The sequence below is a fragment of the Talpa occidentalis genome, unplaced genomic scaffold, assembly GCF_014898055.3.
Source record: "Talpa occidentalis isolate TD23 unplaced genomic scaffold, MPIMG_talOcc4v2.1 talOcc4.7, whole genome shotgun sequence".
Classification (NCBI taxonomy): Eukaryota; Metazoa; Chordata; class Mammalia; order Eulipotyphla; family Talpidae; genus Talpa; species Talpa occidentalis.
Genome location: NW_023605083.1, coordinates 4,802,213 through 4,820,587, shown reverse-complemented (window position 1 = coordinate 4,820,587; position 18,375 = coordinate 4,802,213). Strand labels below are relative to the sequence as shown.

Genomic DNA, 18,375 nt, shown 5'->3' with positions numbered 1-18,375 from the left:
CTAAAATACACTGCTAAGGGGAGCAGCGGGCAAGTCAGAAGACGTCTGCTGCATCATATGGGTCAACTCCCTGGCTGGGGATCAAATTTGTGCTGCAGTGGCTGTGGATATCTTCACAGTGCTGCATCTTAACCCCCTGCACGACCAGGGAGGCCCCTTCCTGAGGGCAATTTGACAAACCCTTCACACATTTATATGCTTAGGCCCTTTGAGTCTCTAGTTCACTTCTAGAAATTGATCTCAGAGAAATACTCAACACGTGTGTACAAATAGGTGGCATAGTGAGTGAATAGTGAACTATCTGAACCAGTCCACCAGCATAGCACTGGTTAAATAAACCATGGCACATCTAGGCAATGGAAGACTATAATGTCATTAAAAAGAATAAGGCTATTCTCTCCCAGGGCCTCCTCTGAGGCCTGTCTTTGTGTGAGGGGATAGTGGGGGCGGGGGTACCCTGGAGGCACTGGGAGACTCACGAAGGCCTTGGTGTACTGGTTGAGCATGAAGTCCCCGCTGACGGCGTGCTGAAAGGCTTCTATTGCGAAGTCTGGGGGTGGGAAGTCAGGGAAACCCTGGCCCAGGTTCACGACATCATACTCAGTGGCGAGTCTGGTGTATTCCACCCTGGGGACGAAGGCACTGTCAGCACCAGTCTCCCTTCACCCCCAACCTGGACTGCTGACTTCCAGGGCAGGGGAATCATGGCACTGGGTTCATTCTAGAAAGAACAGACAACTAGCAACCACCCTGGCCTGAAGAGTTGTGTGAGGGTCACACTTTGAGATTAGGTGTGCTGGCCACTGTGCAGATTGCCTAGCCGAGGCACTCAAACTTTTTTGACTAGAATCCTTGGTAAGAAATCATCTTTACAGCAAACCCCAGAGGGCAGCTGCAAGGAAGCCACACAGGCCTTCTGGTGTGATCTACTGCAGGATTTCAGCTTACTCTGGCCTACACTATTCTTTAGAACTTAGGCCTCCTAGATGGATTTCTTGACCCACTGGCACCTTCCCTCATGACTCATGGAGGCTAGGAATGATTTACCCACAGGTTCCTAGTCAGTGGATAGCTCAGTCACATCTATCTAAAGCCAAGCTTATGCTTGTGACCAGGTCTAAAATCAGCCATTTCCTTTCCGGAGCTCCACAGTGCCCCTGAAGACACACACTGCAGAGGCTCAGAGAGGCCAGTGACCTGCCCGGAGTCACACAGCACCTAGTGGCAGGGAGCGCATGCTCCCTGGTGACTGGGACTGAGGAGCCAGGCTCCATCACCCTCAGAGACCCACTGCCCTCTGGGTTGGGTCTCCTTCTATACAATGGGGTGTTGGGTCCAAAAGCCTGCCAGGTCTGGGAATCAGGAGTCTCCCTGTCTCTCCCAGTCTGCCTCCTTGCCATTTCTCCCCTTCTGTGTTGGGTTTTATCAATACTGAGAAGGCAGAGGGCGGCAACCTCAGGGCTGGGACACTGCAATCCCACTTTGCATGTTGCCAGCGGCTTGATAAAGGGCTCCAGTTCTTCCCCTTATGCCCCCAACCCCACAACTTCCTCATCCCAAATGCCAGGGAACATCCAAAGGCCAACAGAGGTGGGAGGTCACCACAAAACAGAGTACTGTATGCGGGGTGGGGGGAGGGTAAAAGAAAAAATGTTCCTGATTTTCGGAAAAAGAACAGTTGACAACATTAAAAAAAAAAAAAAAAACCCCACAGAGGTGTCTCTCTGTCCCTGGCCAAAAGATAGTTAAATATTTCCGTGGTGGCACTGAACCACTGGGAGTAACAAGGCCTCAGGCCCCTCTGGGGTTTAGAACAAGTCAATACAGATAAGATCCCAGCATCCAATGAGGCCCTGCTCTTGTCTGGCTTGTTTGTCTATGAGGCTGTGAAGCAGAGGCTCAGGGGAAGCAACGGCCTGGGGGCTTGGGTGACTGCACTGCCCTCCTAAAGCTGCACCTTCTCCTCCAAGGCCTTGGAGGGTGGCGTCCCATCGCCACCTCGCAGCTGGGGCTGCAGCTTGGGGCTGGGGTGTCAGGCCCAACGCCACAGCCGAGCCGGCAAAGCTGAGATTCAAACCGCGCGCGCTGCTCTGGGTCTTGGCTCCCACAGGAGGGGCTACACGCCCAGCAGCCCCCTGCGGTGTTGCTGCATGATGGCAAACCCCTGCCGGCCTGTCCCACCTGCCCGCCTGTCCCACCTGCCCGCCTGCCTGCAGGGAGACCCACGCACCCCCTGCCCTGGCCGCTTACCACGGGTTGTGGTCAATCCCGTCCAGTCTGCGAGCCTGCAGCCGTTTGGCCATTGCAACCTGCAGACACAGGGGAAAGTCAGAGTCCTGGATTTGTTAGGGGGAAAAGGATGTCCCAAAGCAAATTCCATATAGGCTTTGTGGACTCCACCCCCACCCCAGGTCAAAGCCAAAGACACTGGGAACTCCAAATCCCATCACCACCAAAGGGAAGGTGGCTGGGACCTGAGGGTGGGGTTAAGCAGCCAGGTGGATACAAAAGGCAGACACGTGGGCTTTGGGGGGCTCCCCCATTTTGGCTGTCCACCAGCTAGCAGCGTCCTGCCAGCTCTGAGAGTGACTTTGGGTTTCCAGGTCGGCGGATCGGGTAGGACGCATTAAAGACTTTATTTCCCTATTTTCTCCCTGAGTTGTACATTTTCCTTATTTCCTTTTCTCTTGTAAATAAACCTTTTATTAACCCTTTGGCGTGTGTCTGTAGTAGAGTATTCATAAGTCCCTTTAAAGCGCGCGGGTGAGGACCCACAGCCAGGAACCCGTTTAATATCGGGGTTGCTCTATAACAGATTGGCAGTGGGGCTGGACCACTCCCAGGGAGGAGGTGGAGTTTAAGTGCCTCCAGATGGCTAGGCAAGTTCCAGTCCAGCCAGAGCCCGGCTCCACCCCATTCCACCAGCCTCGACTAGCCCGGGGCTCCTGCACTCCAAAATGGCACACCAGACTCGGCCAAGTTAAAATTTGACCCGGGAAGGCCAGGGGATTGAGGAGGGGCAGGAAGGAGGGGGAGAGGGGCAGGAGAGCAGGGAAAGAGAAGGGGAAATGGAGCAGGAGCAGCTTCTGTGGACCAAGGTCTAGGTAAGCTCTACCTTCTTACTTCTCAGAACAATCTGGCTGGGCCTGCTTTATAGATGGGAAAATGGGAGTAGGGGCGTGGGGGATGTCTGACAAGGTCACGCAACAAAATACCCAGGCTCAGGCCATCTTGAGACTAGGAGGCCACTTTATTACTCCTGTGAAGGGGACACACATTCAGTCCTGAGAGGAGTTCAGGAGCCTGACCCTGGTCCCCACCGCACCCCATATTTCTTCCAAGCCTGCTTTCCCCTCAAACTCAGGTCCTAAGCCTGCCTGGACTGGGTGACATTGGACAGGTGACTGAGCACCTCCTGACCTCAGTCTCCCCATCATTGTGATAGGCGCATAGGCTTTGTGGTCCCCCGGTCTGGTGGGTTTGAGTGTCCAAGGGCTAGTGGGCCGGGGAGCTAATGTCCTCCGCCACCTGCTGGGATAGCAGTAAAGCAAACCGTGTCTCACCATCTTGCTTAGTCCCCACTGGTGGCGGTGCCATGTAAACCCCCACCTAGAGATGAAGACCTTGAGTTCTGGGGGAGATAGAGGGGCCTGCCCGAGGTCAGAGAAGCAGCTGGACAGGATCTGGTCAGAGGGGGTGGGCTCTTCGCGCCAGGCCCCATCCCAGAGCATCTGAGTGCGAACCAGGTGTCCTGCCGCCTAGGATCCCCACGGGAGGTTGGGCCTGGCACCTGCTGGGAGCTTCACCAACTCCAGCAGTCCTCTCCTCCTCCGACTCCCTGATGCCCTCCACCGTGCTAGTCACTCAGTACACCTTTTAAATCAAAACTGTTTAAAATGAGGGTGATTCCTCCCAAGGAAAATCATGTGATAGCCGAAATGTTAGTGATAATTATCTTGGGTTAGTTGGTTAACATAATGTTTTTTCTTTCTCTTAGTTTTCTTATTTTCCAAATCTTTTTTCTTTAATGATTTATTTATTTATGCATACAAGAACTGGGGTACAGGCCAGAGGTGTGGGGAGGGGGTGAGAGGATTCACCAGAGACAGAGTGGGGAACAGAACAGGCAGATTGACTGAAATACACTGCTGAGGGGAGCAGCAGGTGAGTCAGGAGAGGTCTGCTGCACCATATGGTTTCTCCCTGGCCGGGGATCGAACTCGTGCTGCAGTGGCTACGGAGAGCTTCATAGGTTGTGTCTTAACCCCTTGCGCCACCAGGGAGGCCCTGTTTTCCAAATCTTAAACAAATGTCTTGCTTTGATGATTTTAAAGTATGGCAGAAAAATCACATTTTAGAAGAACATCAATATGATATACTGATACCAAGAAGCTGCAAAATATATGTGTAGTATGGTTAAGTTTTGTAAAAACACCCTCATGTCTGTTTGTAAATACGTAGTGGAATTGAACGTGACTTAATTTCATGTGTGAGCTTCTCTGTGTTTCTAAGTCTTTTTTTTTTAAAGATTTATTTATTTATGCATATAGGGTGTAGGCCAGAGGTGCAGGTAGTAGGAGGGTGAGAGGATTCACCAGAGACAGAGTGGGGAGCAGAACAGGTGGATCTACTGAAATACACTGCTAAGCGGCAAGACAGGAGAGGTCTGCTGCACCATGTGGGCCAGCTCCCTGGCTGGGGATTGAACTCATACTGCAGTGGCTGGCAATAGCTTGATAGTGTTGAGACTTAACCCCTCCACCACCAGGAAGGCAGCCTCTAAGTCTTTTTTAGAGAGTATACCATATTTGGTTGATTCTGAACACAGCATTTTTTTCTGCACTGCACTTTTTCTGAATTTGGATGTGTCTTAATTGATGTTTAATTAATGTTTTCCCTCTACTAGCTCATAAAACAGCAATGCATCTTACAATTGATGGCATCCTGGATTCAATGAAAGAAGGAATTTTTTTTGAGTTGGTGGTATGCATCATATTAAAAATAATAAAAGGAGATGGGCACAGTGGGGGTGGGGTGGAAGGAAAGGGGTAGAAGTTGGAGGGAAGAAAGTGTGATGAGGGCTGGGGTTGGGGATGGAGTAGAGTGATGCAGAGAGAAAGAACAGAGGAAGTGAGAGAAGAGGACTGAGTACAGGAAGAAAATAAAAATAATGGGGGGGACCCTGGAAAACTGGGATACTCAAAGGAGTATGTTACACAGTATGTTACACAGCACCTGGATAAATGATACAGTACCAGTTCGCAGGCTATGTGTCATGGATTCATTCAACTGTTTATTGAGCATCTACTATGTACTGGAGGCTGGGCTGGGCATGGGGAGTGATGGGAAGCAGCAGCAACTACCAAATATTCACATGCAGAGCTACAAGTTCTAGATTAGAGACAAGGGCAAAGAAAGGGTCCAGTCCAGGCTGCAGTCAGGGAAGGCTTCCTGAAAGAGGAGACCCACGGGCAGTTTTGAAGCCAGGACCAAGCCAGATCCCAGGAACCCAAGGGCATGCAGTGGGCAGAGTGCAGGGTTACAGCACTTACAGTCTGGTGCAAGCATCGCGTGACAGAAGCTCCAGCCTTCTTTCCCTGGAGGGGACCCACCAGATGCAAATAGATGGCTGCTGCATTCCTGAACATGCTTCCTAGAGCTGAGGGACACTGCCAACTTCTCCAGGGGCAGGGAAGGAAGGAGAGCACCCTGGCCAGAAAAGGCTAATATTTAGCAAGTGGTCACTGGTACCAGGCAGAGTGACATATGCCTTCTTGCATGATCACCACTCAGTCCTTACAACTACCCTGATCAACCCTCCCTCCCCTGCTCCCCAACAACCAAAGTGGCCTTTTTAAAAAAAAAAAAAAGATTTATTTTTTATTTATACAAGAGCCTGGGTACAGGCCAGATGCGCAGGAGGGTGAGAGGATTTACCAGGGATAGAGCGGGGAACGGAACAGGCAGACTGACCGAAATACACTGCTGAGGGGAGCAGTGGGCGAGACAGGAGACGTCTGCTCGCCATGTGGGTTGCTCCCAAGGCTGGCGGGGATCGAACTGGCTCTGCAGAGGCTGCGACAGCTTCACAGCGCTGCGCTCAACCGCCTGCGCCACCAGGGAGGCCCCAAAGTGGCCTTTCACCATGTCAATCCTCACTAATGACAAAATGACCCAGGTGAAGACCCGTGGAGGGCCTTGTGATATTGTGATTTATAAGAAAAAATACATTTGGTCATTCAGATGACCAAAATAAACCTTTTCTATGTATTTGGTTTTTGCTCAAGGTTCCAGCGGACAGTTCTCAGAACCCCTGGAATGTCCTAACTGTTGAGAGAGATCAGTACTTGTTGATGAGGTGACTTTTGGATGGGGGCTCGTTGCCAGGACTGTCGAGCATGTGGTTAGAGGTTGGAACTCTCTGTCCCACCCCCCTGACTTCCCAGGAGAGATGAGAGGATGGAGGTTGAACAATCAACCTGGTCAGTGATTTAGTCAACCCGCCCATGTGAGGACGCCTCCATAAATCCTGAGCGGGACCTGTTTGGAGAGTGTCCAGGCTGCCTGGAGAGGGCGTGGGAGCTCTGTACCTCAATATACCTTGCCCTATGCATCTTATATCTAGCTGTTCCTGGATTATGTTCTTTTATAACAAGTTAGTAATCTAGTGAGTAAAATGTAAAAAGAGCCATGTGTTGGCTGTGGGTCTTTCTGACGCCAGCGGCCTAATGACTAAGGGGACTCTTGACTCTAAAACCTATCCCCAGTCGTTAGTGCTGAGGCCCTGCTTCCAGCTTAGCAGTGGGTCTTGGATTTTTTTTTTCAAGATCCATCTGTTTATGCATATAAGAGCTGGGGTACAGGCCAGAGGTGTTGGAGGGGTGAGAGGATTCGCCAGAGACAGAGTGGGGAGCAGAACAGGTGGAGCCACTGAAATGCACTGCTGAGGGGAGCAGTGGGTGAGACAGGTCTGCTGCGCCATGTGGGCAGCTCCCGGCCGGCCGGGGATCAAACTCGCCAGCCTCACAGTGCTGTGCTCAACCTCTTGCACCGCCAGGGAGGCCTGGGCCTAGCATTCTTAAAGTGTAAGTGGATATAATACTATTCAACCCACTATTCAAGGGTTGTAAGGATTACATGAGTTAAAAAATTTAAGAAAAATGGCGCCTCCCTGCTAGCGCAAGGGTTAAAGACAGCACTATCAATCTATAGCCAGCCTTGCAGCGTGAGTTCCAACCCCGGCCCACCAGGGAGCAACCCACATGGCGCAGCAGACCTCTCCTGCCTCACCCGCTGCTCCCCTCAATAGTATATTTCAGTAGATCTGCCTGTTCTGCTCCCCACTCTCTCTGTTGAATCCTCTCACCCCACCCCAACCACTGGCTTACACCCCAGTTCTTCTATGCATATATAAATAAATCTAAAAAAAAAATTTAAGAGAAATGGTGGGATGCATATCGGAAGTATGCAATGTCATTGCTCTCATAAAAGAATAAAATAATTTATTGTCCAAACCAGGCCACATTTTTAAGAGTAAAAGAGAGCACTGCAGGTAACCACACGGAAACAGTGGGTCTCAGTAAGGACCCTCTGGGACAACTGGGACGTGTAGTGTATCAGCCTCCTCCAGAGAAGCAGAACCAATAGGATACATTGACAGGTACACAGAAGAGAAGGTTTACTATAGGAGTTGGCTCACGTGGTGATGGAGACCAATCAGTGCCACCGTCTGCAGCGTTCAAGCTGGAGAACCAGGAAGGCTGGTGGTATAATTCAGTCTGAGTCCAAAGCCCTAAAAACCAGGGAATCAATATTATAAGTCCCAGTCCTAGTCCCAAGAATTAGGGGGTCAACGGTGTAAGTCTCCTCTAGTCCCACCTGGAAGGTTAGAGGCAGGCTGTTGCTGGAACTTTCTGAGAACTGCAATCTGAGAGCTTCCTGCCTGCCTGCCTCCCTTCCCTCTCCCCACCCTCCAAGGGGGTGAGAGCCAGAGCTGCAGCCCCACTGCACCGTCAATGCCTACTTCTTCTGCTCCTTCCCTCCTCCACACCCTCCACATATCTGTCCTAACAGATCTCTTGTCTGTCTCAGCCCATCCTGGCATCTGCTTCTCAGAGGCTGTGTCAGCACAGCCATGAAAAAAGAAAGGCGTGGGGGCCTCCCCGGTGGCGCAGCAGTTGAGCACTGGGCTGCAGAGCTGCCCGCAGCCACTGCAGCGCCGGTTCAATCCCCGGCCACCAGCGAGAGTCCCACATGGCGCGCAGACCTCTCCTGCTGCGCTCGTTACTCCCCTCAGCAGTGTATTTCGTCAGTCTGCCTGTTCTGCTCTCCACTCTGGCTCTGGTGAATTCTCTCACCCTCCCACGCTTCTGACTGTACACAGTGCTTGTATAAATAAATAAATAAATCTTTAAAAAAAAAAAAAAAAAAAAGGCGTGTTTGGGGATTGGGGTCAGTTCTAGATTAAAAGAGACACAACATGCAAGAGAACATTCTCTGGAGCCTGGATTGGTGACAGCAAGAACAATGCAAGTTCACACCAGAGACCCGTGGGACGGCTGGAGAAACCGGAACAGGCCCTGTGTATCAGAGGACCATGGTCAGTTTCTTCAGGGTGATAATGCTGGGTGGGCACGGAGGGGTGGTCTAAGGAGGCGCATGCTGAAGCGTTTAGGGATGAAGCATTGGGACGTCTGGTGGTCAATGTGCGTGGCCACGTACAGTTCTTCACCTTTTCTGTAGGTCTCACTATTTCAAAATGAAGTCTGACGATTACAGACTCGTCTGGGATTCTGAGTCAAATGGTGTGAAAGCGACAATCAGGGGTGTCCTTCAGCCCGCCTCTGCTTTAGAAAACCTATAAGCACCAACACACACACATCCCGCAAGGGACTGATGTTTCTGGAAGTCTCTTCTTTTTAAAACATTTCTTATTGAAGTAACATTGGTTTCTAACACTACATAGATTTTGGGTGCCCGATGTTCAAATTCCACGTCTGTAGAAGCTGATACTGCTCATCACCAGAAAAGCCAAACAGTGGACCGCCTTCCTGATTTACCACCCAGGCTCCCCTCCCCTTCTGTCACCACCATTTTGTCCTGTTTTTTGTTCACTCATTGGCTTTGTGTCTTTGTCTCCCACGCGAGTGGAACCATCCGATCTTTGTCCCTCCCTCTGGTTTACTTCACTTGGCATCACCCCCTGCAGGTCCATCCACGTTGTGTAAATGGCAAGATTTCAAAATGGCGGTGGCGGGACGTCATCTTCTCGTGGCTGAGCATCTTTCTTCGTGCACACACATGTTCCCAATATGCTCCTCCGTCGTAGGCGCTCAGCGCCAGCCATGTGAGTTGTGCTGTGATGAACACAGGCGCTCTTTTCAGTCTTGGTTTCCAAGTGTGAGGATGAACTGAATGAGCAGGGTTACTGGGAGGGAAGCTGAACTGGGCCTCTTTGACCAGAGGCTGTGGGCTGAGCGTCAGGTAGAGGCCCAGGCCAAGGTAGACAGGTAGATGAACAGTCGTAGGAAGGGCAAGTGCATATATTGGGGGTTGTAAGACACCCCCACTTCTGCCCTGGCCAAATACCCAAGGCAGGCAGATAGGCCCCCGCAGTAATGGTGCTCAGGGAGCTGGGCCCTGGCCAGGTGACCCCGCTCAGGTGGCATGGAGGCAGGGGCAGAGAACGGCCTTAGCTGCTGTTCCTCTGCAGTGGTCCTCAGAGCGGGGGCTGTCGGGCCTGTGGAGAAAGCCAGTGTGAAGCTTCACTGAGACTTGGGAACATCTGGCCACCTGGTATGTGGGCTCCATTGGGGCCCCGCAGATGTTGGAGGCACGTCTAATGGGACAGACGTGAACATCAATGGGGTATTGTACCTTATGAAGGAATTATTAATGTTTTACGTGTGCTAATGGTGTTGGGGATGTCAATTACCCAGATTTAGGGACATCTCTAGAAAGGATATATTTATGTGTACAAGAGCTGGGGTGCAGGCCAGAGGTGTGGAAGGTGAGAGAATTCACCAGAGACAGAGTGGGGAACAGAACAGGCAGACTGACTGAAATCCACTGCTGAGGGAGCAGCGGGGAGACAGGAGAGGTCTGCTGTGCCACGTGGGTCAGCTCCCTGGCCTTGGATTGAATTCGTGCTGCAGTGGCTGTGGATAGCTTCATAGTGCTGAGACTTAACTCCTGCGCCACCAGGGAGGCCCCTAGAAAGAACCTTTTTATGGAGAAACCTATGTCTTCCTCATGTGAGACCACCAGTCTATCTCCTAGATGCCCCAGGCACTGCCCCCATTCCTCAGCACAAAAAATAAACTCCCAGTTGGCCTCCTTGACTTTAGAATTGAGTCATGTAAATTGAGTCATGTTTGCTTATCCAGCCCAGGAAGAACCTGGAGGAGTGATGGACTTTCCCTCTGCACCCCGACAGGGATTTCTTTATATTTTAGAGACATAGCCTGAAGTATTTACAATTCATTTCTGGGATTTGCTTCAAAATAACCCACTCGTTTCTAGAAATCTCGACTCAGTGGGTATATCAGACTCTGCAAGCAGGCCCACCTGCAGTTTGTCAGCTCAGCAGCAGTGGCGGGGAGCAGCCCAGGACAGCAGGCCCCTGGAGGAGTGAGTCTGTGATCCAGGACACTGGTGGGGAAGTGGGCCGTGGCCCTTAGAGTTGTTCCTCTCAGACTTGTCCACACTGAGCCTCCAGCCATGAGCCAGTTGCAGACAAATACGGATACTTTTGGGGTATTTATCCCAAGAAAGCAAGAACATGAATTGGAAAATACACATGCACCCATGTTCACTGCAGCACTCTTCCCAAGTGCCAGGACTTGGAGACAAGAAGAGCCAAGGCAGGATGACTAGATAAGGAAGCCGTGTTACATACACCGAGGTGGACCTTGAGAGGGTTGTGCTAAGTGAAGTCAGTCAGCCAGAAAAAGATAAACACTGAGTTTGCTCTTGTGTGGAATCAGAGGATTAAACAAAACAAAACATACTAATCCTTGGGTTGGCCAACAGCATGTGGTTGCCCAAGGAGGGGAAGGGTGAGGGCGCCATGGTAGTGGGTAGAGGGGTCGATCCATGGTGGTGGGAGTGGGGTGGTCTCTACAGAAGTTTAGGTATGAAGTTGAACAACTGAAATTTACACAGGGCGGTAAACTTGATGTTACCCCAGTACATTAAAAAAAAAAAAAAAAAAAGGCAAAGACGCTGATAATAACGACCAAATTACAACTAACAATGAGGGTTAGGAAGTGCCCAGGTCAAGGTGGAACTCACAGGGGAGAAGCTTGTGCTCCTTGCACCCCAACCCCTGCCACAGTGCCAGCTCATCACTGTCTGAGCTACAGCCAGCTCTGGGCAAGGTGGTGCCTGGGGTTGGAGGTGGTCTGGATCCTGGGGAGGGCCACGGGTGGGGAGCAGGGCGGGCGCTGTAAAGCAGGGCTGGGATTTCCCAGCAGGGACTGCCAGGGCAGAGGGGTGGCATAGTCCTGGGAGACTTTGTGGGCACAGCAGTGAGCATGACAGCGCACCCTTGTATGGCAGGTCTGCACTGCAAAACTCTGAGTGCCCACCCAGGTGCAGGCCCAGGGCAAATCCCTGGGGAAAGGACTAGACCACAGGCTTTGTGCCAGGCTGTGTGACCTGAGGCAGGTCACGTCACCTCTCTGAATGTCAGTTTCCCTATCTGTAAAATGAATAAAAATAAGACAATTCATGGGAAGCACTTCCCTTAGTGCCTGATGGATGGTAATAAGTGCAGGCACCCTGAATTGCTATGACATGGCATGTGGGCGAGATGTGAGGATTCGCTCCCCCTTGATGGAAGCGCAGACTTTTCCACCAGACCTCCTGGGAGGAGGAGGATGGAGTGACCGCCATACTTTGAGGAGTCCATAAAAATGCTTTAATTACTTTAATTACTTTTAAAGAAAGAAAAAGGTGGAGGGGAGGTGTTTGGGTGGCTGGTGGGCTTGTTTTTCTGGACCGGCCAGCAGAGGGTGCTCGGGGCCAGGCCCGTGGAGACACTTGGGGCAGCTGGCCACACTTGGGGGCCCTGGACGACTTTCTGCCTCAGGAGGGACTGTGGCCGAGCTTCACAGAGGCCCACCACAGAGAACATGCTAGTTCAGACCCACCATCTGACGGGGCAGCAGGCCTCCCACTCCAGAGCTCTCCCACCAACTGTAGGAGGCTGTCCCTCATAGGTGTGTTAAGTAAGCTCTATGATGTTCGCACAATGACGAAATTGCCCAATGACGCATATCTCAGAATATGTCCCCCGTTTTAAAGGATGAGCCGGTGTGGAACCCACAACAGAATACTATTCAATCCTAAAAGAGGACTTCCTGCCATTTGCAGCAACACAAATGAACCCAAAGGGCATGATGCTAAGTGAAATAAGCCAAATGGAGAAAGGCAAATATTGTGCGGTGTCACTTATAGGTGCAGTCTGAAAAAATGAAAAAAGAAACTTGAATTCATAGCATCAGAGAGTAGAGTGGTGGTTACCAAGGACCAGGGGGATGAGGAGACAGGGAAGGTTGGCAAAAGGGTATGAACGGTCAGTTATAAGATGAGCATGCTTGGGGATCTAACGCACAGGTCGATGGTGACTGCAGTTGGCAGTGCTGTATTGTGTCACTGAAATTTGCTCAGAGTAGATCTCCGAAGCGTTCTCACTAACACAGGCAACCATGGAGTTGATGGATGCGATTACTTAATTGTGGGAATCACGATATCTATGAATATCAAATCATCACATGTCCGCTTTGTAATTTCCTTTGTCAATTATATCTTAATAGCTCTGGGGGAAATTTGATCAAGAGCCGCTTGAACAGCGCCACCTTCCTTGAGTCCCACAGCCTAGGACACAGAATGAGCAGCTTTTCTATGTGTTGGTGACTTGTCCTGCTCTTTTCTAAGTGTGGGTCAACCTCCAGGGTTTTATCCTTTAGGCTTCAATGCCGTGACAGAGAGCGAGGTCCTTTCACGTGAAGGTTTGCTGCCTTGACTTCCCTTGGGACCTCTCCATGCTTTCCATCTGGACCGTTTCTGTTGATAAACTTCCCTTCCCTAAGTTTCTCTCGCTGCCTCTCTGGAGTTTCTCGAACAGCTGTGGAGTCAACACTCACACAGTCAGCTCTTTATCACTCCATTAACGTTTGCCTCAGATTTCACTTCTGGAGGTGTCACCGTTTTGCATTTCTTTAGTGCACATTCACCCCTGGATTTTGGCAAAATGTCTGTGGGTTTGTCACCGGGAGACAGAGACACTACCGCATGTTTTGTGGCTTGTGTCTGAGCTGAATGGCACATGGCAGGAGTTGAAAGAGGAGGTGAGTGGGATTGCCAACCCTGCTGCACATCTGTTACTTTTTTTTTTTTTTAAAGATTTATTTATTTATTTATACAAGCACTGGGTACAGTCAGAAGCACGGGAGGGTGAGAGAATTCACCAGAGCCAGAGTGGGGAGCAGAGCAGGCGGAAGGACCGAAGTACACTGCTGAGGGGAGCAGCGGGCGGCAGGAGAGGTCTGCGCGCCATGTGGGACCCTCCTCTGGTGGCCGGGGAGCAGCCAGGGATCAGCCGGGGATCGAACCGGCGCTGCAGAGGCTGCGGGCAGCTTCGCAACCCAGCGCTCAACTGCTGTGCCACGGGGAGGCCCACATCTGTTACTTTCAAAGCGATTTGTGGAAGAGCAAGCAGCAGAGTCAGTACTTCATGCAAATGCTCAGTTAATATAACATGGCAACTAAGGGACTGGTGATACTGAATGAAACCATAGTAACTGACACTTATCCACCCACAAAGCAAGGATGGTTTGATTATGTATCTGTGCATGAGGATGTTTCCATGGCTACATTATTTTTTTCTTTTTAAGATTTATTTATTTATTTGTGCAAGCACTGGGTATAGTCAGAAGCGCAGGAGGGTGAGAGAATTCACCAGAGCCAGAGCACGGAGCAGAGCAGGCAGAAGGACCGAAGCACACTGCTGAGGGGAGCAATGGGCGGCAGGAGAGGTCTGCGCGCCATGCGGGACCCTCCTCCGGTGGCCGGGGAGCAGCCGGGGATCGAACCGGCGCTGCAGAGGCCGCGGGCAGCTTCGCAACCCAGCGCTCAACCGCTGCGCCACTGGGGAGGCCCCATGGCTACATTATTAATAGTGGCCTTCTCTGGGATCTCTTCTATATACTTCCAGCAAATGATTAAACCTTCCTGAACACCATTTCTGAAATGAGAATAGTGAGTCCCTGCCACATCGGGTTGTAATGAGAGTCAATGAGATCACACACACAAAGTCACTTCATGGGTGCCTGAGAGGATCAACAAATGCCATCATTATTGTTATTACTTAAACACAAGTCCTTAAAGAAGCTCAGCCCTAGGGCAGCACCTGGGAGGCCACCCGCCTAGAGAGAAAGGACTGTACCAGATGACCTTTCGGACACCTTCCACCATATCTTCCCAGGCATCTCACCACTCAGGCCTCCCTGCTGCCAGGCCAGGGGCCAGGGCCCTCCCCCAGCACACGCCTCCACCAGCCTGGCAGTTACTGGCCATCTCCTTGGCCAGAAGGCACCACCACTTGTGACCAACCGGTGGCTGATCCCAAGAGATGCCTCAGGAACCAATACTATAGGGCTGATGTCAGTTACTCCTCCTGTTGGACAAGCCTTGCCAAGCATCGTGCGTGGATACAGGGGAAAGTCCATGGCTACCTTAGCTCGGCCTTTGAACTGGTCTGAGTCCAACATTGCAACAGATATGCTGACTCTTCTTCAGAAGGTACAAATCCTTTGCTTTGCCCACCTTTGCTCAAGCTGCCTCGCATGCTCCGCAGCACGACCCCTGGCAAGGCTTAGCCCCAACTCTGCCTCCTCTGAAGGCAGAGGGCGTTTACTCTGAGCTGACCCCTCTGCTGGATCCTCTAATCTTCACAACAGCCTTTAGAAAGGCAGCATCGTGCCTGTCTTGCTCAAGAGAATGCAGCAGGCTTGCCAGGCTGAGAGCTTGAGCTGGGGTCAAGCCCTGCTTTCCTGTTTCCAAAGTCTAAACTCTCCCCCAAAAGTCCTTGCTTGGGAGATGGGTGCTGTCACCCCCACAAGCCCCCTGCCTGCAGGAGTCCGTCAGCCCCTCAGGGGCGGGAGCCATGCCTTGTCTAGCGCCTGAACAGCATGGCAGTCTCCAGGGCAGGCGAGGTAAGCCTGGCATTGCAAGCTGGCCCCACATCACCTGTCAGTTCTATGAGATAAGGACAGCTGAGTTTGGTATTTCTCAACAGGGGCACACTTGGTATTTGAGGGTGAGTCACTCTTTATGGGGCAGATTTATTAGGGCCTAGAAGGATGTTGAGCACCTGCTGGGAGCCCCCCCAGTGGATGGGACAACACAGATCACTGCAGGTCTGGAGGTGCAGCCTAGGGAGGGTGGGCGATGTCCAGGCCAGATCAGTCTGTTCCTCAAACAGGAGCTGAAAGCCTGGACCTGGACTTGGAGAACGCAGTCCCAGCTCCACCTGAACTAGCTGCAGGAGCTTGGTAGGGGCCATTCCACAGTCTCTGAGGCTCAGCTTCCTCAGCTATAGAATGGGGGCATTAATAAATAACCCCATCTTCCACAGAAAGCATTTCACCCAGGTCCTGGCCCTCAGTAACTGCCAGTGACAATGAGCTATTGACACTGAAATCTACAAGGCTCTCCGTAAACATGAATTAACCAAATGAGATAACAAAGTCTCTTTTCAGATAAAGAATCCTGATTTCCATTTTGTATCTAAAAGCAGAGTGTCTACGAGACAAGCATTGGTGAAAACTCCAGAGCGAATGGCTGCTTCACAAGGGAGGGAGCGGCTGCCTGGAGAGACGAACAGGCTCCCCGGCTTATCCAGTTCCTTTGGCTTTGGATTGGCAACAGAGAGAGATGACATCTGGAGCCCAGACTGAGGAAGCCAGGGCCTGGGAGGTAGGTGGGGACCCCAGGAATGAGACCGACTGTAGGTAGCCCACTCCTTATTCCTCCTGGCTTGGGATCCAGATCCCAACTTGCACTGTCACTCTTTGGGGCAGTTCTATACATACAGCGTGCCAGGCAGGACATGAGAGTCCCATCAGTTTTATAGCCTGACAAACACTCAGAGCAAGGAAATGACTTACCTGAAGTCGGAATCCTAGAAAAGCACAGGGCGCCCCACCTGTGAATCCAAGCTTGAACCAGTGCCCAGGAATGAAGACGTGGGATGAGAATATGGGAAAATTTCAGGGGTCCCGCAGTACCCTCAGAGTAAGGTATGGCCCCACATGTTAGGGAGAGTGGCAGTGAGTACTCCTATTATAGCTGGAGTGACTTTGACCTGCTGGCTACAGAACGGGGGGCGGGTCACAGCCAGCTGGCCCTCCCAGCACAGACAAGCTGAGAACCTGGGTGGCAAGTATAGACAGCCAGGAAGACAGGCGCGTCCTGTCCGGACACCTATACTCACGTGGACAGAGTTTCTGCGCTGGCCACATTGGGGGTGGGGAGGGAAGTATGGATGCCAAGGACTTCTTGCTATTGACTGTTCCTTTGTCGCCCCCACCAGGATTAGAAATCCAGGGAGTCCCACCCTTCAAGAGGAGGGGCTCTAAATGTGAGTTGAGGGAGGAAAGCCACAGACATTCCCTGGGGGGAGGCAGACGTTCCCCAGGAGGAAAGCCATTCTTGCATATACCGTTTCTAACCTGCAATCCCGTCCTGTCCATTATCCTTGGGTATGAGTCTCTGCTGAGTCTCCAGCCTCATCATTTCTCCTTCCAAACATCTCTGTTCTTTTTGTCACAGATTAAGTGTCACCTCCTCTGAGAGTCCTCTTGGACTCCCTAGGCTGAGCTTGGTCCCCTCGCAGCACTTGTCACAGATGCTACCTGCCATGTTGTCGGTCGCCCTCCCGGGGCTCCGAGGACAGAAATGGTGTGTCTGCCCTGTTTTCCACCAGATCCTCAGCCTCCCACAGAGCAACTAGCACACAGTAGGTCCCCCTGAGCATTAGTGCTGATGGGTGCAGGAAGTCAGGCCAGTGGGGAGCCCCTTTGGGGCAACCCCTTTCCAAGGTCTCTGTGCTTTACTTGTGCTTCTGTAAAAGGGGCTCGTCTCTGTAAAGCACAAAGCGGGCAGATGGGAGCACTGTGTCTGCTATTGTGGTTGTCGGTGTGGGTGTTAAAAAATGGGGCCATGGAAGCCCAAGGAGGGGCTGCCAGCCCCACGGTCTCAAGGCTAGAAAGGGCAAGCATGGGCCTCGGGTCTGGGCTCCCTCTACACATCAGTGTAGGCTCCTGTCTGGTCCACACGCTGGGCTAATAAACAGCCAATAAGCAGTTACTGGATAACTGCTATGTGCCAGGCCCCAAGCTGGGTGCTGAATGTTGGTAACAAAAAAAAACTTCCCGGTAGGGAGGAGGCCAAGCTGGAACTGAGTGTTAAAATCCTTCAGAGATCAAATTCCAGCTTTTTCACCCAGCAAGCTATTGCTGAAGTCGCTGGGTCTGTTCCCTCCGCGAAGAACAGGGAAAAGTAAGACCTCCCAGCATGACAACTGAAACCAAACACAGCTCAACCCTAGGTGGATGAGGCCGCTGTTACCTTCCTCGCCCAGTTTTGGAAGCAACCAGACTGTGCCTCGGTGGTCAATTCTTGTCCCGTGCTCCGCACCCAGGACCCCAGGTCTCCGGTCTGCGGTCCGGGGCGCCCCCAGCTGGCCGGGCACCCCCAGACGCAGCCCCGACCGCGCTCTCCGCACACGGTAGGGTAGAGCCGATCGACGCGAACCCTCCCCGCCCCTCTCTCAGCTAAGGTCGCCTGGAAGTCGCGCCACACCAGAGCGTGTCCCCCACCGGTGCACACTGGGCGCTTCTCGCGTCGGGGCGCGCTGCCTCCCGCGGGCGGGTCCCCGCGAGCGCGGCTGCTGCGCTCAGCCCGGCGACCCGAGGCCGCGGGACTCGCAGAGCTGGGGTCTGAGGGCGGGTGCCCGCCCGGGCTCCCCACCGCCGCGGCCGCGGGGGTGGGATGCGGGTGCAGGGCGGACTGGCCTGCGGTCCAGCGTCCGGGCGCCGGTCAGCGTTACGCGCGCGCCCCTTCTTCCCGCGGGCTGGGGCCACCCTGCCGCGCAGGCCCCCCGTTTTACCAGCAGCACCCAAAGCAGCGAGGACTCGGGCCAGTCGAAGTCGGAACCATTCCCAGGCCCGCCGACCTAGAGGCAGCCACGCTCAGGCACCCGCTACTCACCCCCGCCTCGGCGCGCCACCCTTCGTCCCCCGGCGCACCCCGAAGGTTACAGCCGTCGCTGTCCCTTTAAGGGGGCCGAGACCCGGCTCGGGTACTTCC

General features: G+C 52.4%; 1 protein-coding gene across 1 annotated transcript in view; it reads right to left on the bottom strand.

Moving 5' to 3' along the window:
- Positions 1-18,362, bottom strand: part of LOC119232904 (kynurenine--oxoglutarate transaminase 1) — a 32,549-nt gene extending 14,187 nt beyond the window's left edge. Inside the window, exons 1-5 of the mRNA XM_054689606.1 lie at positions 18,277-18,362; positions 7,700-7,792; positions 5,553-5,709; positions 2,251-2,309; positions 480-627 (exon numbers count right to left, since the gene is read on the bottom strand). Of these exons, the coding sequence (XP_054545581.1) occupies positions 480-627; positions 2,251-2,309; positions 5,553-5,648 (303 nt within the window). The 5' untranslated portion in view covers positions 5,649-5,709; positions 7,700-7,792; positions 18,277-18,362. The remainder of the gene's footprint in view (positions 1-479; positions 628-2,250; positions 2,310-5,552; positions 5,710-7,699; positions 7,793-18,276) is intronic.
- Positions 18,363-18,375: the final 13 nt, after the last annotated feature.